At 42.3% G+C, this 18,084-nt stretch overlaps 1 protein-coding gene and 1 non-coding gene across 5 annotated transcripts in view; one reads left to right on the plus strand and one right to left on the minus strand.

Moving 5' to 3' along the window:
• Pparg (peroxisome proliferator activated receptor gamma) overlaps positions 1-18,084 on the plus strand; it is a 171,647-nt gene that overhangs the window by 98,349 nt on the left and 55,214 nt on the right. For all 4 annotated transcript variants that reach the window (XM_027931872.2, XM_027931871.2, XM_071605923.1 and 1 more), the window contains 2 exons: positions 4,139-4,277; positions 14,347-14,546. In XM_027931872.2, the coding sequence (XP_027787673.1) occupies positions 4,139-4,277; positions 14,347-14,546 (339 nt within the window). The remainder of the gene's footprint in view (positions 1-4,138; positions 4,278-14,346; positions 14,547-18,084) is intronic.
• Positions 1,715-1,821, minus strand: LOC114089994 (U6 spliceosomal RNA). The gene has a single exon (XR_003582290.1). It is a non-coding gene; the product is annotated as a U6 spliceosomal RNA (small nuclear RNA).

Raw genomic sequence — 18,084 nt, forward strand, 5'->3', positions numbered from 1 at the left:
CATGGGAAAAGAAAACCACAGCTTTGTAATCCCAGAGGTCCTCGAACCTTTTGAGAATTAAAGTGGTTTCTGCTTCCAGCAGATACGACATGGGCCATAATCTTTGAGATATTTCTGATCTCACAAGAGGCCTCTAAGACAACAGTGTCAACGTGACACAAAAGAAATGAACAAAGCCCTGGGTCTTGAGCCAGGAGCTACAGGGACACTTGCAAGGGCAGTTCCTTCCTAACAGACTCCCACAGAGATGGCAAGGTTCAGTTCTTCCACAAAGACAGGTGCCTGTCTCTGTGTTCTGAGCCATCAGTGAGGGGGAGCTGAGCCTGGGGTTTTTGGATTGAGCCAGGATCCTCAGGGGCATCTGCAGGTCATAAGTCAGTGGCATTTAGCAGAAGCATTTGCAAAATCTCTTTGAAGGAAAGAATTCTCAATGTGGACCCTATAGGACTTCCACAAAGTCAAGGCATGATTTCAAAATAAAGTATCTGCAAGCAACGGGAGATGGCAGTCACCTTGAATGAAATTCATCAAAATGAAAAAAAAATGGTACAAATTTATTACCATCTGTCTCCTACCCAAGGAAAGCAGAAATTACTGGTGCCTGAAACAGAATCCACAACAACTATGTAAAAATTGTTTAAAGAGGGGCTGGGGTCGTGGCTCAGAGGTAGAGCACTCGCTTTGCACGTGTGAGGCCCTGGGTTCGATCCTCGGCACCACATAAGTAAATAAATAAAACAAAATAAAAGCATTGTGTCCATCTACAACTAAAAAATATATATTAAATTTTTTTTTTATTGTTTAAAGAAAGAGGGTGGGCCCAGCTTGATGGCTCATGCCTGTAATCCTAGCAACTCGGGAGGCTGAGACAGGAGAATCACTTGAGACCAGGAGTTTGGGGCCAACCTCACCAACACAGGAAAACCCTGTTTCAACAAAACAAAACTAAAGTCAACACCAAGTGTTGGAAAGAGACTAGAATTTTCATAAACTCTATGTATAAACACTTCAGAAAATAAGTTGGCATTCTTTTATAAAATTTAACCTTCGTATGTCATACACTATAGAAACTCCATGCCAAGGTAATTCTTTTTTTTAATTAACATTTTTCAGATTTTTTTCTAATTAGTCATACATGACAGCAGAATGCATTTTTTTTCAATGTACACCAATGGAGCACAACTTTTCATTTCTCTGGTTGTAGACAATGTAGTGGCACACCATTTGTGCAATCACACATTTAACCAGGGTCATTATATTCTTCTCATTCCACCATCTTTCCTACCCCCGTGCCCTCTCCCCTCCCCCCTCCCCTTTGCCCAATCCAATGTTCCTCCATTCTTCCCATGCCCCCTCCCCGCATTGTGGATCAGCATCCATTTATCAGAGAGAACATTCGGCCTTTGGTTTTTAGGGATTGGCTTACTTCGCTTACCATGATATTCCCCAACTCCTTCCATTTACCTGCAAATTCCATGATTGTATTCTCTTTTAATGCTGAATAATATTCCATTGTGTGTATATATATATATATATATATATATATATATATATATATATATATATATATATATACCACAGTTTCTTTATCCATTCATCTGTTGAAGGGCACCTAGGTTGGTTCCACAGTTTAGCTATTGTGGATTGAGCTGCTATAAACATTGATGTGGCTGCTTCGCTGTGGTATGCTGATTTTAAATCCTTTGAGTATAGAAAAACTGTGGAATGCTTCACGAATTTGATTGTCATCCTTGCAAAGGGGCCATGCTAATCTTCTCTGTGCCATTCCAATTTTGGTATATGTGCTGCCCAAGCGAGCATGCCAACGTAATTCTTAAAACATGTACATCATAAAATGTTTACGAGGTTATTTATAGAAGCACTGCCCCTTAAGAGCTAAAAATTGGCAGTGATGCTAATAGCCATCACCATAGGAGTAGGTTAATAAATCGTGGTATAGTCATAAAATGAAATAGTATATAATTGTGAAAATGAGTAAATTATACTACTGTAATGCACCAATAAAAATATAAAAGAAAATGAATAAATTGCATGGCTTTTCGCTGGAAAGTGAATAAATTTTGGAAATGAAATGCTCAATTTATAAAAACAAAGAGAGAGATCCCCCCTCCATTACATATTGTATGAAATCACTCAAGGCCTCAGAACAAGCTTAATGAAACAAAATGTTGTGTCGTTTCACAGGCTAGTGGATAAAGTTGGCTTGTCCTAATGGGCAAGGAAACAATCCACACAAAATAGAGAATAGTGATTGCTTTGTCCAGGGAGGACAGGGAGCAAGGATTGGAAGAATACAGACATAAATGCAAGTTACTGGTCATGATTTTAAGTCTAGTGTCAGAAAATAGGTTCATGTGTGACATCTCCTGTGCTTTATGATTGCTGATTTTTTTCATTGGTAATTAATATCACGTTTCATCAGAAAAGAAAAAAAAATAGAAGAACATGCCAGTGGCCCTTGTAAAGTCTGTCACATTTTAGGGTCACCAGCTGTCAGAGAGGGATGTGCTTTTCTCATCCTCCGGTGCTCAGGTGAGGCCAGAAGGGAAGAGAAGTGGCATGGGTGTCACTTTAACAGAGTGCTGCTATAGGTGTTGCATGTGTCCAGGGGTAAAAGAGACCATCCCCACCCCCATGTAGCTCATGATTTTTAATTGAGAAGCAGGGAGGGGCCGGACGGAAACCTTGAACATCATAGGAAATTTCTGTGATATTTGAAAAGTCATAATCGCTGTCGGAAACCAGATAAACTATAGCACAGTAAAGGAGACCGAGAGTTCTCGAAAAGAAGGGGGCAGGGGCAGGCCATAGTATTCGTTAGGGTGGTTGAGGCTCGTTGAGAAGGTGAGATATGACCCAAACTTACATTGAGGCTGATGGGCAAGTGTGTACGGGCTGAGTGTCCCTAATCCAAAATCCACAGCGCTCCAAAATTTTTTAGCATCGATCCCAAGGGTTACTCAACCTGTATTTAGAAAAAAAAAAAAGGGCTTCCCATCTGAGAGAAAGAAGTCAAGAGTGACTTTGAAGCTCTTTGGCTGGAGAGGATGGAATAGTATCATTCACAGGGGATGATCAGGACTCGAGTTTTGGACAGGCTGGAGTGGAGATGGCCATTGGGTTTCCAAGTAAAGACGTCAAGTAAGGAGTAGAACATGCACACCAAGATTTAAAGATGAAATTCTGGAGAAAGTCAGGGTGCACACCAGTGGCCGCCGCGCCAATACCAAAACAGTGGTTTTCGTACCAAAGGGGACCTGATCAGTTTGAATTCTTTCAGGAAGATGAACACTAGAGAAATGAATAGGAATCTGATTAACTCCCAAAAATGAAGTGAGAAGACATTTCTGATTGCAAACCTTTCCCATTCACCCCTCAAAAGATGTGGCAAATAGAGCAGAAAAAATCCCCTTTGCCCCAAATGGACGTGCTTGCCATTTTGAGATAGCAGATTCTCTGAGGATTTCTATATCACTTGTCTGTTATTTCCTACTATCTCTGTCTGTAGGCTCCGACAGTGAGGCTCTCTTTCAACCGTACAAATAAATGAAACATTCAGCAGGAAATTATGCAACATAGAGAATTAAAAAAAAAAAATTATCCACATGTGGATTTTTATTGGCCCCGATCATGTTTTAGAATGAAATGATTCTAACTTTGCCAAACTGTTTAGCACAAATTATAAAGGCCGGGGCCTGCTGTTGGAATGGTTTGCAGAGAGGCTGGACTGATTACATGGTGTTTTATTTGCATTACATTAAATCCAGAGCACTTCTTAGAGCTGGCTGAAAAGCAAACACGGAGCCAGGGTACACAAAGTGACATCAGTTGGATGTGCTCCGTCCATCTGAGAGCTAAAAAAGCACACTAGAGATCCATCCTCTGGCTCCTTTTTTTTAATTTTATTTTTATTTTTTAATAGCAAAGAAACAAGTTCCAGAGAGGCTGAGGGACTTGCCTAAGGCCTCCAGTTGGTAAAACTGCTTTAAGAACCTGCCTCTTCTGATACCCACGCCCATGTCCCTCTAGCTATGGGACTTTGCTTCCAAGTGTCCTAAAGACTTTTAAAAAATTCACTTCTTTTCTTTTTTTTTTTTTCTCCCAAATCCCTTTGCAGGGTTTCTTCCGGAGGACCATCCGATTGAAGCTTATTTATGATAGGTGTGATCTCAACTGTCGGATCCACAAAAAAAGTAGAAATAAATGTCAGTACTGTCGATTTCAGAAATGCCTGGCTGTGGGGATGTCTCATAACGGTAAGTGAACACTTGTCACCAAAATCTTGTCATACACTTGGTAGCTGCCAGGTCAGCAGGCACCAGGGCCCTTGCTGGCAATGCGTACAGTTTCCCCACAAAACATCAGGTTTCAGAATATCACGTGCCAAGAAGACATTTCTCACTTAGGTCAGTGATTTTAAACTCTTAGTATAGAATCCTTCTCTCTGTGGCTGAGCCTCGCGGTGATGATGGGAGAAAAGACTTGAAAACCTGGGGGGAGTGGGGAGGGGGGAGGGGGAAGACTATACTGTTTTAAAAATAAAGGCAGTAATTATCATGATTCACTTTATGCTGCTTTAAAACAGAATTATACTTAATGTGTAGTTTCTAAGTTAAATGTAAGAAAATCTTGAAGAATTCTGTAAATGGAATTTTAAGTGGCATATCAGAATTTAGATTTATGTTCCTCCTCCTCGTCCCCTTCCTTCCTTCCTTCCTTCCTTCCTTCCTTCCTTCTTTACTATGCAAAGAGGAGTGTAGCTCTGTCCTTGGCTTCAGGAAACAGGAGGATTGCAAGTTCAAGGTCAGCCTCGGCAACTTACCAATAAATAGTAGAGAGAGAGAGAGAGAGAGAGAGAGAGAGAGAGATCATTATAGCTTCAAGAAATAAAAAAAAAAAATCTCAAAGTGACCAAATTGAATCCAAAGTTTCGTTTCCTTTAGTTTCTTGTTTCCCCCTTCCTTCCATCTATCCTTCATTCGTTCATTCCTCCCTTTCTTCAGGGAATCAAACCCAAGGCCTTACCCCTGGTAAACACACACTCTACCACTGTATACATCCTCAACTCTGATTTGTGTCTTGCCTTTGCTTTCATCTCTCTCAAAACTGATCTGGTAAAAAGATCATCTTTGAAGTCAATCCTCATCTATCTGATTAATTTTTTTTTTTGTTCCGTTGTGCAGATGTTTGGTTTTCACGATGGAAATCATCAAGATATCTGGGAACCGCTAATTGGTTGATACTCTACCCTTTAAAAATAGTTTGCAGAATTAGAGTTGTTAGCATAGATCAGTTCCTCCAAAGGCAAGAATCTCTTATGAATAGAGCTATCAACAGCATTGGACAGGACAGGAATTTGATCCAACTTTCCTCAACAGTTGACCACATCTGCTTAGTACAACTGCAGTCACTGATTGCAAAATAATTTGCTGGTTGAATTCCATCCGTCTCCTTTTTATTTCAAGCCTCATAAAACATAAGGGCAAGTTTTCAAGTCAAGAGAGCTCTCTATTTTACGTGATGCAATCAAGTTCCAATAAACTTATTTTATCTTTATGAAGAAACCCTGGACTCTGAGGTCATTATCATCAAGATAGCTCAGGAAACCTGCCCATTCTACTCATAATGCTGTTTGGGTTTTTTTTGCCGATTAAAACAATTGTCACTTCACACATTCTTGTGAAATATAATTCCTAATACTTTCAGGAACTGCACATGTTGATGTAAAATGTTTCCTGCTGTTTACAGGCAGAGCAAACATTCACATAAAATATATCCCTGGTTGCTTATTGTTTATAGGCAAATATTATTCATACATAGCCCAAACTACTGGCTGGTGGTTTAGCTCAGTGGTAGAGTGCGTGCTTAGTGTGCAGGGCTCTGTTCCCAGCCCTGAAAAAAGAAAAAAGCCCAGTAGTATGGGTGGTATAATTACCTCCTCCCAGAAAAATTGGAGAGCTACAATAGAGAGAGAGAGAGAATTTTTTTAAAACATTTATTTTTTAATTTTCGGGGGACACAACATCTTTATTTTATTTTTATGTAGTGCTGAGGATTGAACCCAGCGCCCCGCTCATGTCAGGGGAGCACGCTACCGCTTGAGCCACATCCCCAGCCCTCACTTTTAACTTCATGCAACAATTAGGTTATTCTGCTTTGAGAGAGGGGCAATCTTGACGAAATGTTCAGTTTTTGAAAAGGCAAGAAAAATTTAGGAATTGAATATCAGTATATGAGAGACCTAAACAGCTCAACACTTAAAGGATTGCAAACTTGACTAAGAAAACCCTCCTTGTAGGTTTTTATGGCAGTGTGTCCTTTGCACAGGAAAGAAAGCATCGAGATTCTCTGAGCCCAAGAAAGGAGACATAACACTTGATAAGTGTTGCCTGTTATTCTGATGAAGTAAACATTTCTAAACACAAAGTCTTCTAGGTAGTTATAGTCACTGTTTAAAATTCATGGCTTGGGGACTATAGTTGAAGCATGCAAGAGGCCCTGGGTTCAATACCTAGTACTGCAAAACAAAAGCAAAAAAAAAAAAAAGCTCACTACTTTGTCTAAATAAGGCAATAGTCATGATTTTTCCGTTCATATAAAATGTCTTTTTCGTTACCAAAAGAGGCATCTAGTATTATGCCAAAAATCAGTTTTCAGTGTCTGCAAGAAAAAAAAGAACATCCCCCAAAGTAAGTTCACCCCATTCTATATCACTATTATTTCTGCTCTTTGGTCTCTGTTTAATCCATTTAATATATTTGAAGGCAGATTCTGAAGTAATTGTCAAAGAATTCTAAGGGTCCTGAGGGATATAATTGGAACATTACTGAAATTCGTGGGCACTGAATTCTTTCAACTTTGAAATTTCTGTTTTTCCTTTTTTAAAAAGTATTTTTTTAGTTGTAGATGGACACAATGCCTTTATTTTATTTATTTATTTTTATGCGGTGCTGAGGATTGAACCCAGAGCCTTTCATGCAAGAGGAAGGCACTCTGCCACTGAGCCACAACCCCAGCCCCCAGAACTGCCTTTTGTGTGTGACAGGAACAGTAGTAAGTCCAGAGTCAGTGCATTTAAAAAATAATCTGAGAAAAGACTGGCTTGGGTTCCTTAGGAGTCAGTTCAGTTACATGTGCCCTAGAACACTGAAAGTTGATTTTTTAAAAAATTGTGCTTTTCGTAAGTTTAAAAAAATGACTGAGCATTGGGGATTCCACTGAGAGCAACTGCCTACCCTATGTGAAGCCCTAGGTTTAATCTGCAGCATTCAAAAAAAGGGAGCAAAACCTTAGCTTTGCTGATTAGATGTCCAGTGATATAAATAATGTGAGAGGTTTTTCTTTTTTACAAAAAGCTGACTACTTTAAAAGATAATTTCTCAGTGACTTCATCAAATATAGAAAAATGGTTTCACCAGTTTTTGTAGCACTCAGCATTTTTAAGGTAGTTGTCTTGATGCTTTGAAAATAGCTCTAGTATACATTGAGAAAGAAAAAAAGCTAAATGAAAAATGTATTTCAATTTACCCTAATTTTTGTTTTCTCTAACCTTTGCTATGGTTTTGATAAGTGCCCCCCTCAGAGGCCTATGTGTTAAAGCCTTGGTTGCCAGCCTGTGGCACTACTGGGAAGGGCAGAATGTTTAGGAGGAGGGGCCTATTGCAAGGAGGTTAGGTCATTGGGGGCGTGCTCTTGAAGAGAACACTGGGGCCCCACCCCCTTCTGTCTCTCTTTGCTTCCTGCCCACCATGAAGTGAAGGGGGCCTCTTTCGCCATGCACTCCCACCATGATGTGCTTCCAGAGGCCCAAAGCAACAGAGCCAAGCATCCTTGATCTTTATGGTAGGAAGGAAAATTACCCAAATGTTAACTTCAGAAAAGGCAGCTCTGTCACTCAAACCTGCATGGCATAGATGATAGACCGATAAGGAGCCCCCCCCCCAACTCTGCTTCTTCTGAGCAGAACTTCAAGCAAACTGCTTTGTTCTGTGTTTGTAAACATCCGGGGCCTCTATAGATCATGCCCTTACGTTCCCTGACAGTTCAAAAGTCTTGTCTTCCATAAGACTTTATGGATCCCTTGTGCTTCCTCTTCTGCGTGATTTATCCCTTCCTGGGACACCGCAGTCTGCCTTGAAAAGCAAGGGAGTGCTTACTTAGGTCTGTGTGATTCAACACCACACCTCTCACCGCAACCAGAGAGGGAGGGGAAAGAACCAGGGATCTTTCCATCAGAAGACCAACGCTATGCTGGGAACTCTGGGGAGGTGAGACGGGAGGAAGTGAGCTGTGACCAAGGAGTAAAAGTGTCTGAGAGGACAGAGGGTGTCAGAGACTGATTTGGGCGTCTCCTCTGGGTGACCACAGAATGGATGGACCAAGTTGGAGGGGAGCGGGGCAGGGGGGCGGGGGGACACAGGAAGAAGAGATGGTTTGGAAGTTTTATTTGTGTTTAAGGAACATGGAGCCTCTGAGTATAAAGGAAGACCAGAAGGCATGCAAAATAAAGACCTAAATCTTGAGAAAGAGAAAGCAGGAGTCACTAGTACCTGTTGCTGGTTGGGGGGAAGCTGTAATAGGAACAGCAGAGTGTGCACCAAGGAAGGACCGGCAGAGAAATCTGGGAAACAGCAGAAAGGGGGCAACCAGGAGGAGAAATTTTTTTAAGGAAAAGGGTGGAGATGGTCCAGTGTGTGGAAGGTGGGGGAGTCCTCCTAATGCGAGCAGATGGAAAATGCACAAGAGGCCCCTGGGTCTGGCCACGAGAAGAGCATTCAGGGCTTCCAGTTTCCGTTAGTTCAGCTCAGCAAAAGCTGGATCGCAGAAAGGGCAGGTCAGTCAGAAATGCTGCCAGGGCGAGGTGGCCGGGTAGGAAGCTGAGACCTGTCTGCTCCGGCAGAAGGGACGCAGTCAGTCAGACAGCAAGAGAGATTCATCCACAGTGTTTCTTCTGGCCCCTCTGGAGGCATCCTTCTGTCCCTGTGTCTCCCAGCGCAGAATGTGTGGCACAGTGTCTTGAATCAAAACAGATACTCCCTGAATGAACTTTAGCCTTCAGAGTATTGGAAACAAATCAGAAGGTGAAGGAAGGTGGTGTTTTGCACATTTCTGCAAAGACACCTAGGTAAATGTTTAAATGCCCTCTGCCAATAATTAGATAAATGTCACCCCCACGTAAAAATAGTATTGGCGGTCGGATTGTTCCTTCTTTTCCTCTAGAGGAACTAGAAAGTCGTAGTTATTAGACTGCCGAGTCCCACAAAACCTCAAAGTGCACAAATTTTCTTTCTTGTTTCTTCTTTTTGTTGTTGTTGTTGTTGTTGTTTGGTTATTTGTTGTTTCCTTCAAGAGATGTCGGAAGCTAAGGAGGATGTGGCTCAGTGGTAGAGTGCTTGTCTAGTATGTGAAAGGCTCTTGGGACTGCAAAAAAAAAAGCAGAGAAAGGTAGAAAAGTATAGCTTATTAGCAGTAGCCATGCGAATACCAACAGTTTTATGTCTTATTTGCACACAAAAAAATAAAAGTTCCCGGGGTTGGGGTTGTGGCTCAGCAGTAGAGCGCTCGCCTAGCACATGCAGGGCCCTGGGTTTGATCCTCAGCACCACATAAAAATAAATAAATGAAATAAAGGTATTGTGTCCTAGTACAAGTAAAAAATAAATATTAAAAAATTAAAAATTAAAAGTTCCCATAAAAAGTGGGAACAGTGACCAGGAGAGGTGGCTTTACTCACTATCAAGCCCTAACATGATTGCAAATTCCATCCCTTAGATGTTGAAAGAGAAATATATTTTTAATAAGACACAACTGGTTTCATTGGGCTGTTTTCTATTGATTTATTATCTTGAGAACCTGTATTAATTAACCTTTGTAATTAAGTAGCTTCTGTCTTTCACGCTCCTACAGTTAGATAGGTATTTTGAGAATGTGTCTATTACTTGTCTCTTAGTGCTGTACCCAGATCCAGACAACAGGATATCTATTTTGTGCACTTGGAGTTTGCTGTTCGGTAATATCAGGAGAAGTACTCGAGGATGAATCTGTCGTATGCTAGCAAAAGTGCATTCTTTTTTTAAATATTTATTTAAGTATTTTTAGTTTTAGGTGGATACATTAGTTTGTTTTTATGTGGTGCCAAGGATCAAACCCAGTGCCTCATGCATGCTAGGCGAGCACTCTACCACTGAGCCACCACCCCAGCCCGCAAAAGTGCATTTTTAAAAATTTTTTTTATTTTATTTTTGAGTTGTAGTTGGACACAATACCTTTATTTTATTTTTATGTGATGCTGAGGATCGAACCCAGGGCCTCGCACGTGCTAGGCAAGCACTCTGCCACTGAGCCACAAACTCAGCCCCAAAAAGTGTATTTTTTAAAGTATAAGCTAATACAGTTTCACTCAGAAATTAATGAGCCTCTATCAAACCTAGTCTTCATATCAAGAGCCTACTGAGTCTAATATTCAGAATTTCTTTTTAACCATGATAAAGGAATTTTCTGTGATTTTTTTCATTTTTTTTTAAATTTATTTTTATTTTTTATTTATTTGCAGTGCCTGGGATCAAATCCAGGGCTTCACACGTGCTAGGCACACCAGCTACCACTGAGTTCTGCCCGCAGCTCTCTCTAGCTGATTTATTATCCCAAATATGAAACTGAATGCCAGGTTTCAGAAAGTTGCTCTCTGTGATAGGTGCTAGATCTGTAGAACAGAAAATACTTTTTCCCCACTTAGGGCCTCAAAAAAGTAGACCAATATTGCTTTAAAAAATAGAGCAAGTGGGGCTGAGGTTGTGGCTCAGTGGCAGAGCACTTGCCTGTTATGTGTGAGGCACTGGGTTTGATTCTCAGCACCACATACAAATAAATTAATAAACAAAATAAAGATCTGTTGACAATTTTAAAAATATATATTTTAAAAAAAAAAGAGAGAGCTGAAGTCAGGTTTGGTGGCATACACTTGTAATCTCAGTGACTGGGGAGGCTGAGGCAGGAGGATGGTAAGTGCAAGGCCAGCCTCAACAACTTAGTGAGACTCTGTCTGAAAATAAAAAATAACAAGGGCTGGGTTGGGCTGGGGTCATAGCTCAGTGGCAGAGCACTTGCCTAGCATGTGTGAGGCCCTGGGTTTGATTCTCAGCACCGCATATAAATAAAGGTGATTGACAACTAAAAAAAATATTTTTAAAAAGCGAGGGACGGGGGTGCGGGCTGGGATATAGCTCAGTGGTAGAGTGCCCCTGGGGCACTCTCTCTCTTTTTTTTCCACAAGGGGAAAAAAAAGAGAGAGAGAGAGAAAGCAGAGTATGTTTCTAAGTACTTCGTGTCACAGACATGTGCAGAGTTTAGAGCTAAATACAGAGCTAAAGGGAGAAACCTTGAGAGATCCTCTTTTTCTGGTCCTCCATTCTGTAGATCAAGCAGTTGAGGACCAGAGAAGTTAAGTAATTATCTGAAAGTCACCCAGCTGGTTCGTCACAGAGCAGAGACTAGAAAGTGAACTTGCTGACTGTGTGGAGTGCAGCATGAGTTCCATTGCCTTCCAGAAACCAAAAGTTCTCACACAGTGACTCACAGCAATATACAGAGTGTTTTCCCCTCTCTCTGAAGTTTAATCATCAATGATAGAAGATTTGGAAACATTCACTTGTATGTGGGCACGCTCAGCCTTTATAGTGCTGGTTCCTAGTCTAGAATGTTCATCTCTATTTCCAAACTCTGGTTTAGGAAGAACTTCTAGGAAATGACCATACAACTCCCATAATGTCCCTCCTCTTGGTTCACAGATTCCCTACTTGAAACAGTGGGACCTGGGCTGGGGTTGTGGCTCAGGGGTAGAGGCCTGCCCAGCCTGTGCCCAGCCCTGGGTTCCATCTCCAGCAGGAGAAAAAAAAAAAAAAAAAAACATTGCTCAACTAAAAATCACCATCCCCTAACCAGAGGGACAGAGATAAGTTTTGTTTTGCCTTTTTTCCCTTTATCTGTGGGGAGAGCAGTGTGCCCTGGCTGCTATTCTGATCTGTAATCTACAGCAGCCACCACTTCAGCCACAGTCATAAAAGCTCTGTTTAGGAAGCACTAACTACTTCTGTGCCTTCTGCAGTACTTCACGTGGGGCACACAGGTATGACCAAACAGGACCCCAAAGCAACAAAACAAAGTCAGCTTTTTCCCCTTAAAAAAAAAAGAAGAAGAAGAACACAAGCCAGGTGTGGTGGTGCACTCTTGTAATCGCAGCTGCTCAGGACACTGAGGTAGCAGGGTCACAACTTCAAAGCCAGCCTGGGCAACCTACCGAGGCCCTGTCTCAAAGCTTAAAACAAAAAGTAAAGAGCTATAGATACAGCTCAGTGATTCTATCCCTAGTACTACAAAAATAAACACACACACATAAATGAAAGTTTTTATTACCTCTGTAACTTCAGATTTCTGTATGTTGTATGCAAATCCAGTCCCACCAAATAAGATGTATTTCTTTCATCCCTTTTCTGAGCCTCCAATGTATAAAAATACTAAAATCGCCTACATTAACTAGTCGCACTTATAGCTAGATCTAATGTGTACCATAGACATTTAACAATACAAATAATTGTTTCAGAAGATTCAGCCTTTTCTAGGAGGATCCCAAGTTGGAGGCCAGCCTGGACAAGTTAGCAATACCCTGTCTCAGAAAAAGGAAAAAAAAAAAAAGACTTAGGCCTTTTGGGAACTTTATTTGTGAAAATTCACATTGTATTTAGATTCTAGGAGAAATAGCTTGCTTTAATATCTCATGATTAAAAATAATTTTCAGGCGGGCACAGAGGTATAGGGCTGGCGACTCAAGAGGGTGAGGCAGGAGAATCACAAGTTCAAGGCCAGCCTGAGCAACTGCACGAGAGACCCTGTCTCAAAACAAAAATAAAAAGGACTGGGGATACAGCCCCAAGGGTAGAATGCCCCTGGAATCCCAGGAGTTTAAAGAAAAAAAAAAAAAGACCTTTTTAAAGTTTAAGTGATTTTTGGATATTTTTGTTAGGTATGAGAAAGCAGGACTATCAGCATAATAAGCGCAGTAAGTGGCTATCCTTGGCTATTGAAAGCTTTTTAAATTGTCCACTAGGAAAAAAGGAAATGCTTTCCTAGGCATGTAAACATCTATGTATATTTATAGTTTCTTATCTGTAAAAATTTACATAAAGCTTAGAACAGTGCCTGGCACGCTCAATCATTAGGCATCTGGGAAGAGACGGTATTTGGGGGTCTTTGAAATCAGACAGTGGTGATTTAGCCACCTCTATTTCATTATATAATAAGTGTGATTTTTCCCAAGATTCATGCCACAATTCCCCCCCCCTCCAAGAAACTGGGGATGGAACCCAGGGCCTCACACATGCTCCGCAAGCGCTCACCACTGAGCCACACTCCCAGCCCCAGCGGATTATTTTTTCCCCCTCCTTAGGGCTTGCTGACCTCTCTTAACTGTTCCTCCTGGCCCTTCTTTCTTTTCCTTCTGGTTTCACACCTCCTCACCCCCACCCCCGAGATGCCAAATGTTTAGGATATTGTCTTTCTGACAAAGCATTACGGGGTTCATGATCAGGGAATAAGTTCAACGTCTCCCTACTAAGTGCCAAAGCCCGGTCTGTCCTGGTAAGTGAAATAAAGCACTGTCTGAATCTCTGGGTTAACAGGAGCAAACCAGATCCTCCGGAATCCCTGAGAACAAAGCCTCTGTTTGTGCTACTTTGAATCCTGCGCAGTTCCTTACTTTAGTTCATGAAACGTGCAGATCATCCTGGGGACACAAAGATAAATAAGACACTATCTCTGGCCTTCAGGACATTGTTCTATAGTGGGATAAATAGGCGTGTAAATTAAATGATTCTGGCACAATGTGAAAATTGCTGTCATTGGAGTATATACCAAGGGCCAGTGGAGTCCACGGGAAAGAATCATTCGCTGCGCTTAAAAGCCTCCCAAAGAAAATGACATTTAAACGGGGTCTTGAGGGATGGATAGGAGTTGGCTCCCAATCATTTCATGTTTAAATTTTCTTCCCTGTGCTAAACAAACTCTTTGACTTTCCTGGCAGGATCATGTATTACATATATATATTTTTTTCTTTTTTAATTAAAGATGTGAACAGTTTAAGTTTTTACTGATCATTGGGGCTACTGTCACGAAATACAAACATGAGGAAAGTGGTAGAGGGAAACCACTTTCTGAGATGAGTAGTGAGGGGAGAGGCTCTGACCCGGTGGGAACTCGGGCCAGGGAGGGAACAGAGGCCCCAGGAGCAGTAGTAATTCAGTGATTCATCCTGTCATTCCTCTTCCTCTACAGCCATCAGGTTTGGGAGGATGCCACAGGCCGAGAAGGAGAAGCTGTTGGCCGAGATCTCCAGTGATATCGACCAGCTGAACCCCGAGTCTGCTGATCTCCGGGCCCTGGCAAAGCATTTGTATGACTCATACATAAAGTCCTTCCCGCTGACCAAAGCCAAGGCGAGGGCGATCTTAACAGGAAAGACAACAGACAAATCAGTTAGTTCTTTTCTGCTGCCTTCATTGGGGGTGGCCGGGGCCGGGGCAGGAGCAGGGGTGGAGGGGGGGGATCATTTCCTTTGGGTAAGTGATTTTTACCGTGTTACGCCTGCGTATGCAGAGTGCCATTCAACTGTTGACTGTTAACACATCACAGGAGAGTCTGAACCACAGGAGGTGTCTTCAGATGGGATAAGTAGACATTATTTGGAGGGAAAAATATACATATATATGTATACTATACATTCCTCTAAATTGGAATGGAACCTTTGAGAACAAGAAGGTACGAGGTCCCCTTAACTCTAATGAATGAACTCGAAGCCCCTTCATGCTACCACCCTATGGGGATCCATGTCCTTTCTTAGCATCAAACAAGTGCTTTACCCTTGAGCTATAGCCTCAGCTACACCCTCAGCCCTCAAGTGGATTCTCTTTTTTTACTTTTTTTGCTACCAGGGATTGATCCCAGGGGCACTTAACCACTGAGCCCCATCCCCAGCCCTTTTTTTTATTTTTTATTTTGAGACAGGGTCTCACCGAGTTGCTTAGGGCCTTGCTAAGTCACTGAGGCTGGCTTGGAACTCATGATCCTCCTACCTCAGCCTCCCGAGCCGCTGGGATGACAGGCGTGCTTCACTGCGCCTGGCATTAAATGGGTGCTTTAAACATCTTCAGGTTCATGGAGAAGCACCGTTTAGGAAACTCAGAACGGGTTAGAATGGTTTACTAAGCCAAAGTCTCCAAGTAGAGCTCTTCCCTGATAGGAAGCTGAAAAAGCAACATGGAATTATATTAAAACCTAACGAAACTATACCTGGATTCTGGTTCCAGAAGCCCTGCATGCAGTCATTGATTTTCAAGTGAATACCTTCAGGAGAGCTACACAGCTAATAGATGTGTGGGACTTTTTGCCTGCTCAGATACATTTTAGGGGAAATCTTATTACCTTTTAATGTATTTGGATGACCTCCTCAAGATATTATTTTTTTTTCCCTTTAGCTAAACTATTTAGTAGAATCAGCTAAATAGAAGACTGCAGGATAGCCCCGCATGGTGGCTCAGTGTAGTCCCAGCAACTCAGGATGCAGAGGAAGGAGGTTTGAAAATCTAAGGCCAGCCGCAGCAACTTAGCGAGAACCCGTCCCAAAAACTAAAACTGGGGATGTGGCTTAGTGGTAAGCACCCTCATATTTCAATCCCCAGGACCATAAAAACAAAAATAAAAAAAAATAAAGAGGCACGTGGCCTATAGGACAAGTTTCTACGTATAAAAGAGGTCATTAGGGGCGGGAGAATGGCTCAGTGGTGGAGCACTTGCCTGGCATGTGTGAGGCACTGGGTTCGATCCTCAGCACCACACAAAAATAAATAAAATAAAGATATAAAGAGAGAGAGAGAGAGAGAGAGGTCATTGTACCTTAACAATTACGGCTCATTATAATTTCAAACTAAACCCCCACTTCTTAACATTTGGGCCACACAGCCATCGTCTGGCTGCTGTTCTTTCTTAATAGTCTCTTATTAAAGACAAGCCAACCAAAGTCCAGAGAGGAAAGCTGCAGTGTGGGAGCACCTTCTTCAGATGCTCTCTTTCTATTACTTGGTAAAATAGCCATTTTGGGTTTGGTGTGGCCCACCGCCTTCTGCCATCTCCGCCTATTCCCCGTCGGGAAGCTTTACCGGAGCAGCTTTGCTCTCGAATCCCACTGACCAGGACTGTCACCTCCTGCTGATGCCAGGCGACGGGACACAGGTGCTCGTAAAGCCGAGCCTCCGTGTTCATTAAATGAAAAACTCGGACCACAGCGAATCACCCGTGAATGAAGATTCACGAAGCTGCTCCCACTGCAGATGGTGAACTCGTGTTCATGTCCAGGTAGTCAAATAAAGGGAAGACCAGGACAGCTGCAGGGCAGTCACACTTTAGGGCAGACTGCAGCAGCCTGCCATCAGCACGTCTAGGGACAGGATTGCTGAAAAGGAGTGAGCCCTACAGCCAACACTGGCTCCACTGGATGGCTTAGGCCTTCCAATTGACCAGCCCTCACCTCCTCCTCCCAACCAGACCTGCAATCCCTGTTGGAAATCCTGTCAAGTTAAAAGCACCTGGAAGACAGGGGGCAGATTTTTTAAAAAGAAAGAAATCCCTAAGAGTCAAGAGTTTAAACTTATGTCCCTGGTGGCCCACATAGTCTTATCTTGGCTCCAAAGGACATAGAATCCAAATCATTGTAAATCATTCGTCCCAGTCGACTCCTTGGTTCTTTGAGTTAAAAATAAGATAACTGGAGCTTCTTTATGGAATAAATAACTATGGAGCTATTTTAAAGGAAAGGGCTACAAAATACCTGCTTACAAGCTTCTCAAGTTGAGAGGGCTAGTCCGTTGTTTCTCCCCTTTAGTAACTGGGTCTGGGCTTCGCTAGGTCTGGATGTGCTTTGCCCATAATAGTTACTCAGACCGTATTTGTTTAATTGAATTGAAAACTGTCACGAGTGCCCTTTGAAAAGCTGGACTTTCCGCAGAGGACTTCTCACTAGCCCAATATTTGCTCACCAAACTGGACATTATTAGGCGATCTAGATAGAGACAGAATTGCCTCTAGTTAGGGTCTGGAAAAAGAAAGAGAGACTGGGCCAAATTAAAATAATCCGCTCACTGATTACACAGAACTGAAATAGGATTGTTTGGCACTCTGTTTTCTCCTTATCTTGCAAAATCAAATTAAGCATCAGTGGAAACAGTTGAGAGAGGAAAAAAATGGGAGAAAAGAAAAAAAAAAAACCCAAAATGTGATTTCCAATGAGAATAGAGATTGGGTCTTTGTCAGGGTGGTCAGTTATTCATGTGATAGCATCTCTCTCAGGGGGGTGTTATGTTATCTCTTGGCATGAACTCATGAAAGCTGAGATCTGCACTGATAGGAAAAGTTTTGCAGTAGTGGGGACCCTGGAGAGGGTGGGGGATGTGGGAAAATGGCCAAGGTTGAGTGGTAAAGCAGTTGAGTGTTATTCTGCAACCCTGTTGGAGATTGATGTCATCCGCGTTAGTGAGGCCAAGCTCGGAGGAGGCTGCTCAGCTTAGCGGATGACCAATTACCCAGAACCTTTGGAAAAGGAAACAGCCTTTAGAAGAGGCCATTCTTTAAATTTATCTTACTGCTTCATTAAACCACGGCCAGAGAGGGACCGCCAGCTGCCCTCCTCACATTTGCCTCCAAGCTAACCCAGAGCTTCTCCTCTCCCCAGCTAAACTTCCGTCTTCCGTATCTTATTCCCGGAGGCCTTTCCAAACAGATAAACTCAATGTTCCTGCCTGCCCATCAGCTGGAACACCGTAGGTTTGGTATGAGGTACCCCAACTTGGGGTTATCTTGCCTAAAAGAAAAATGGTTAGGAATCCCAGTCTCTGGGCTGTGGAAACCTGGAGAAGAAACTTCTTGGGGAGCAACAGGACTTTGGCCACCCTCAAATAGGATGGGACTGATTCTGCAGCCCCTTCTCGAAGAGATCCCTGCTCTCCTCTGGAAACCCGGATG

This window comes from Marmota flaviventris, chromosome 20, assembly GCF_047511675.1.
Source record: "Marmota flaviventris isolate mMarFla1 chromosome 20, mMarFla1.hap1, whole genome shotgun sequence".
Classification (NCBI taxonomy): Eukaryota; Metazoa; Chordata; class Mammalia; order Rodentia; family Sciuridae; genus Marmota; species Marmota flaviventris.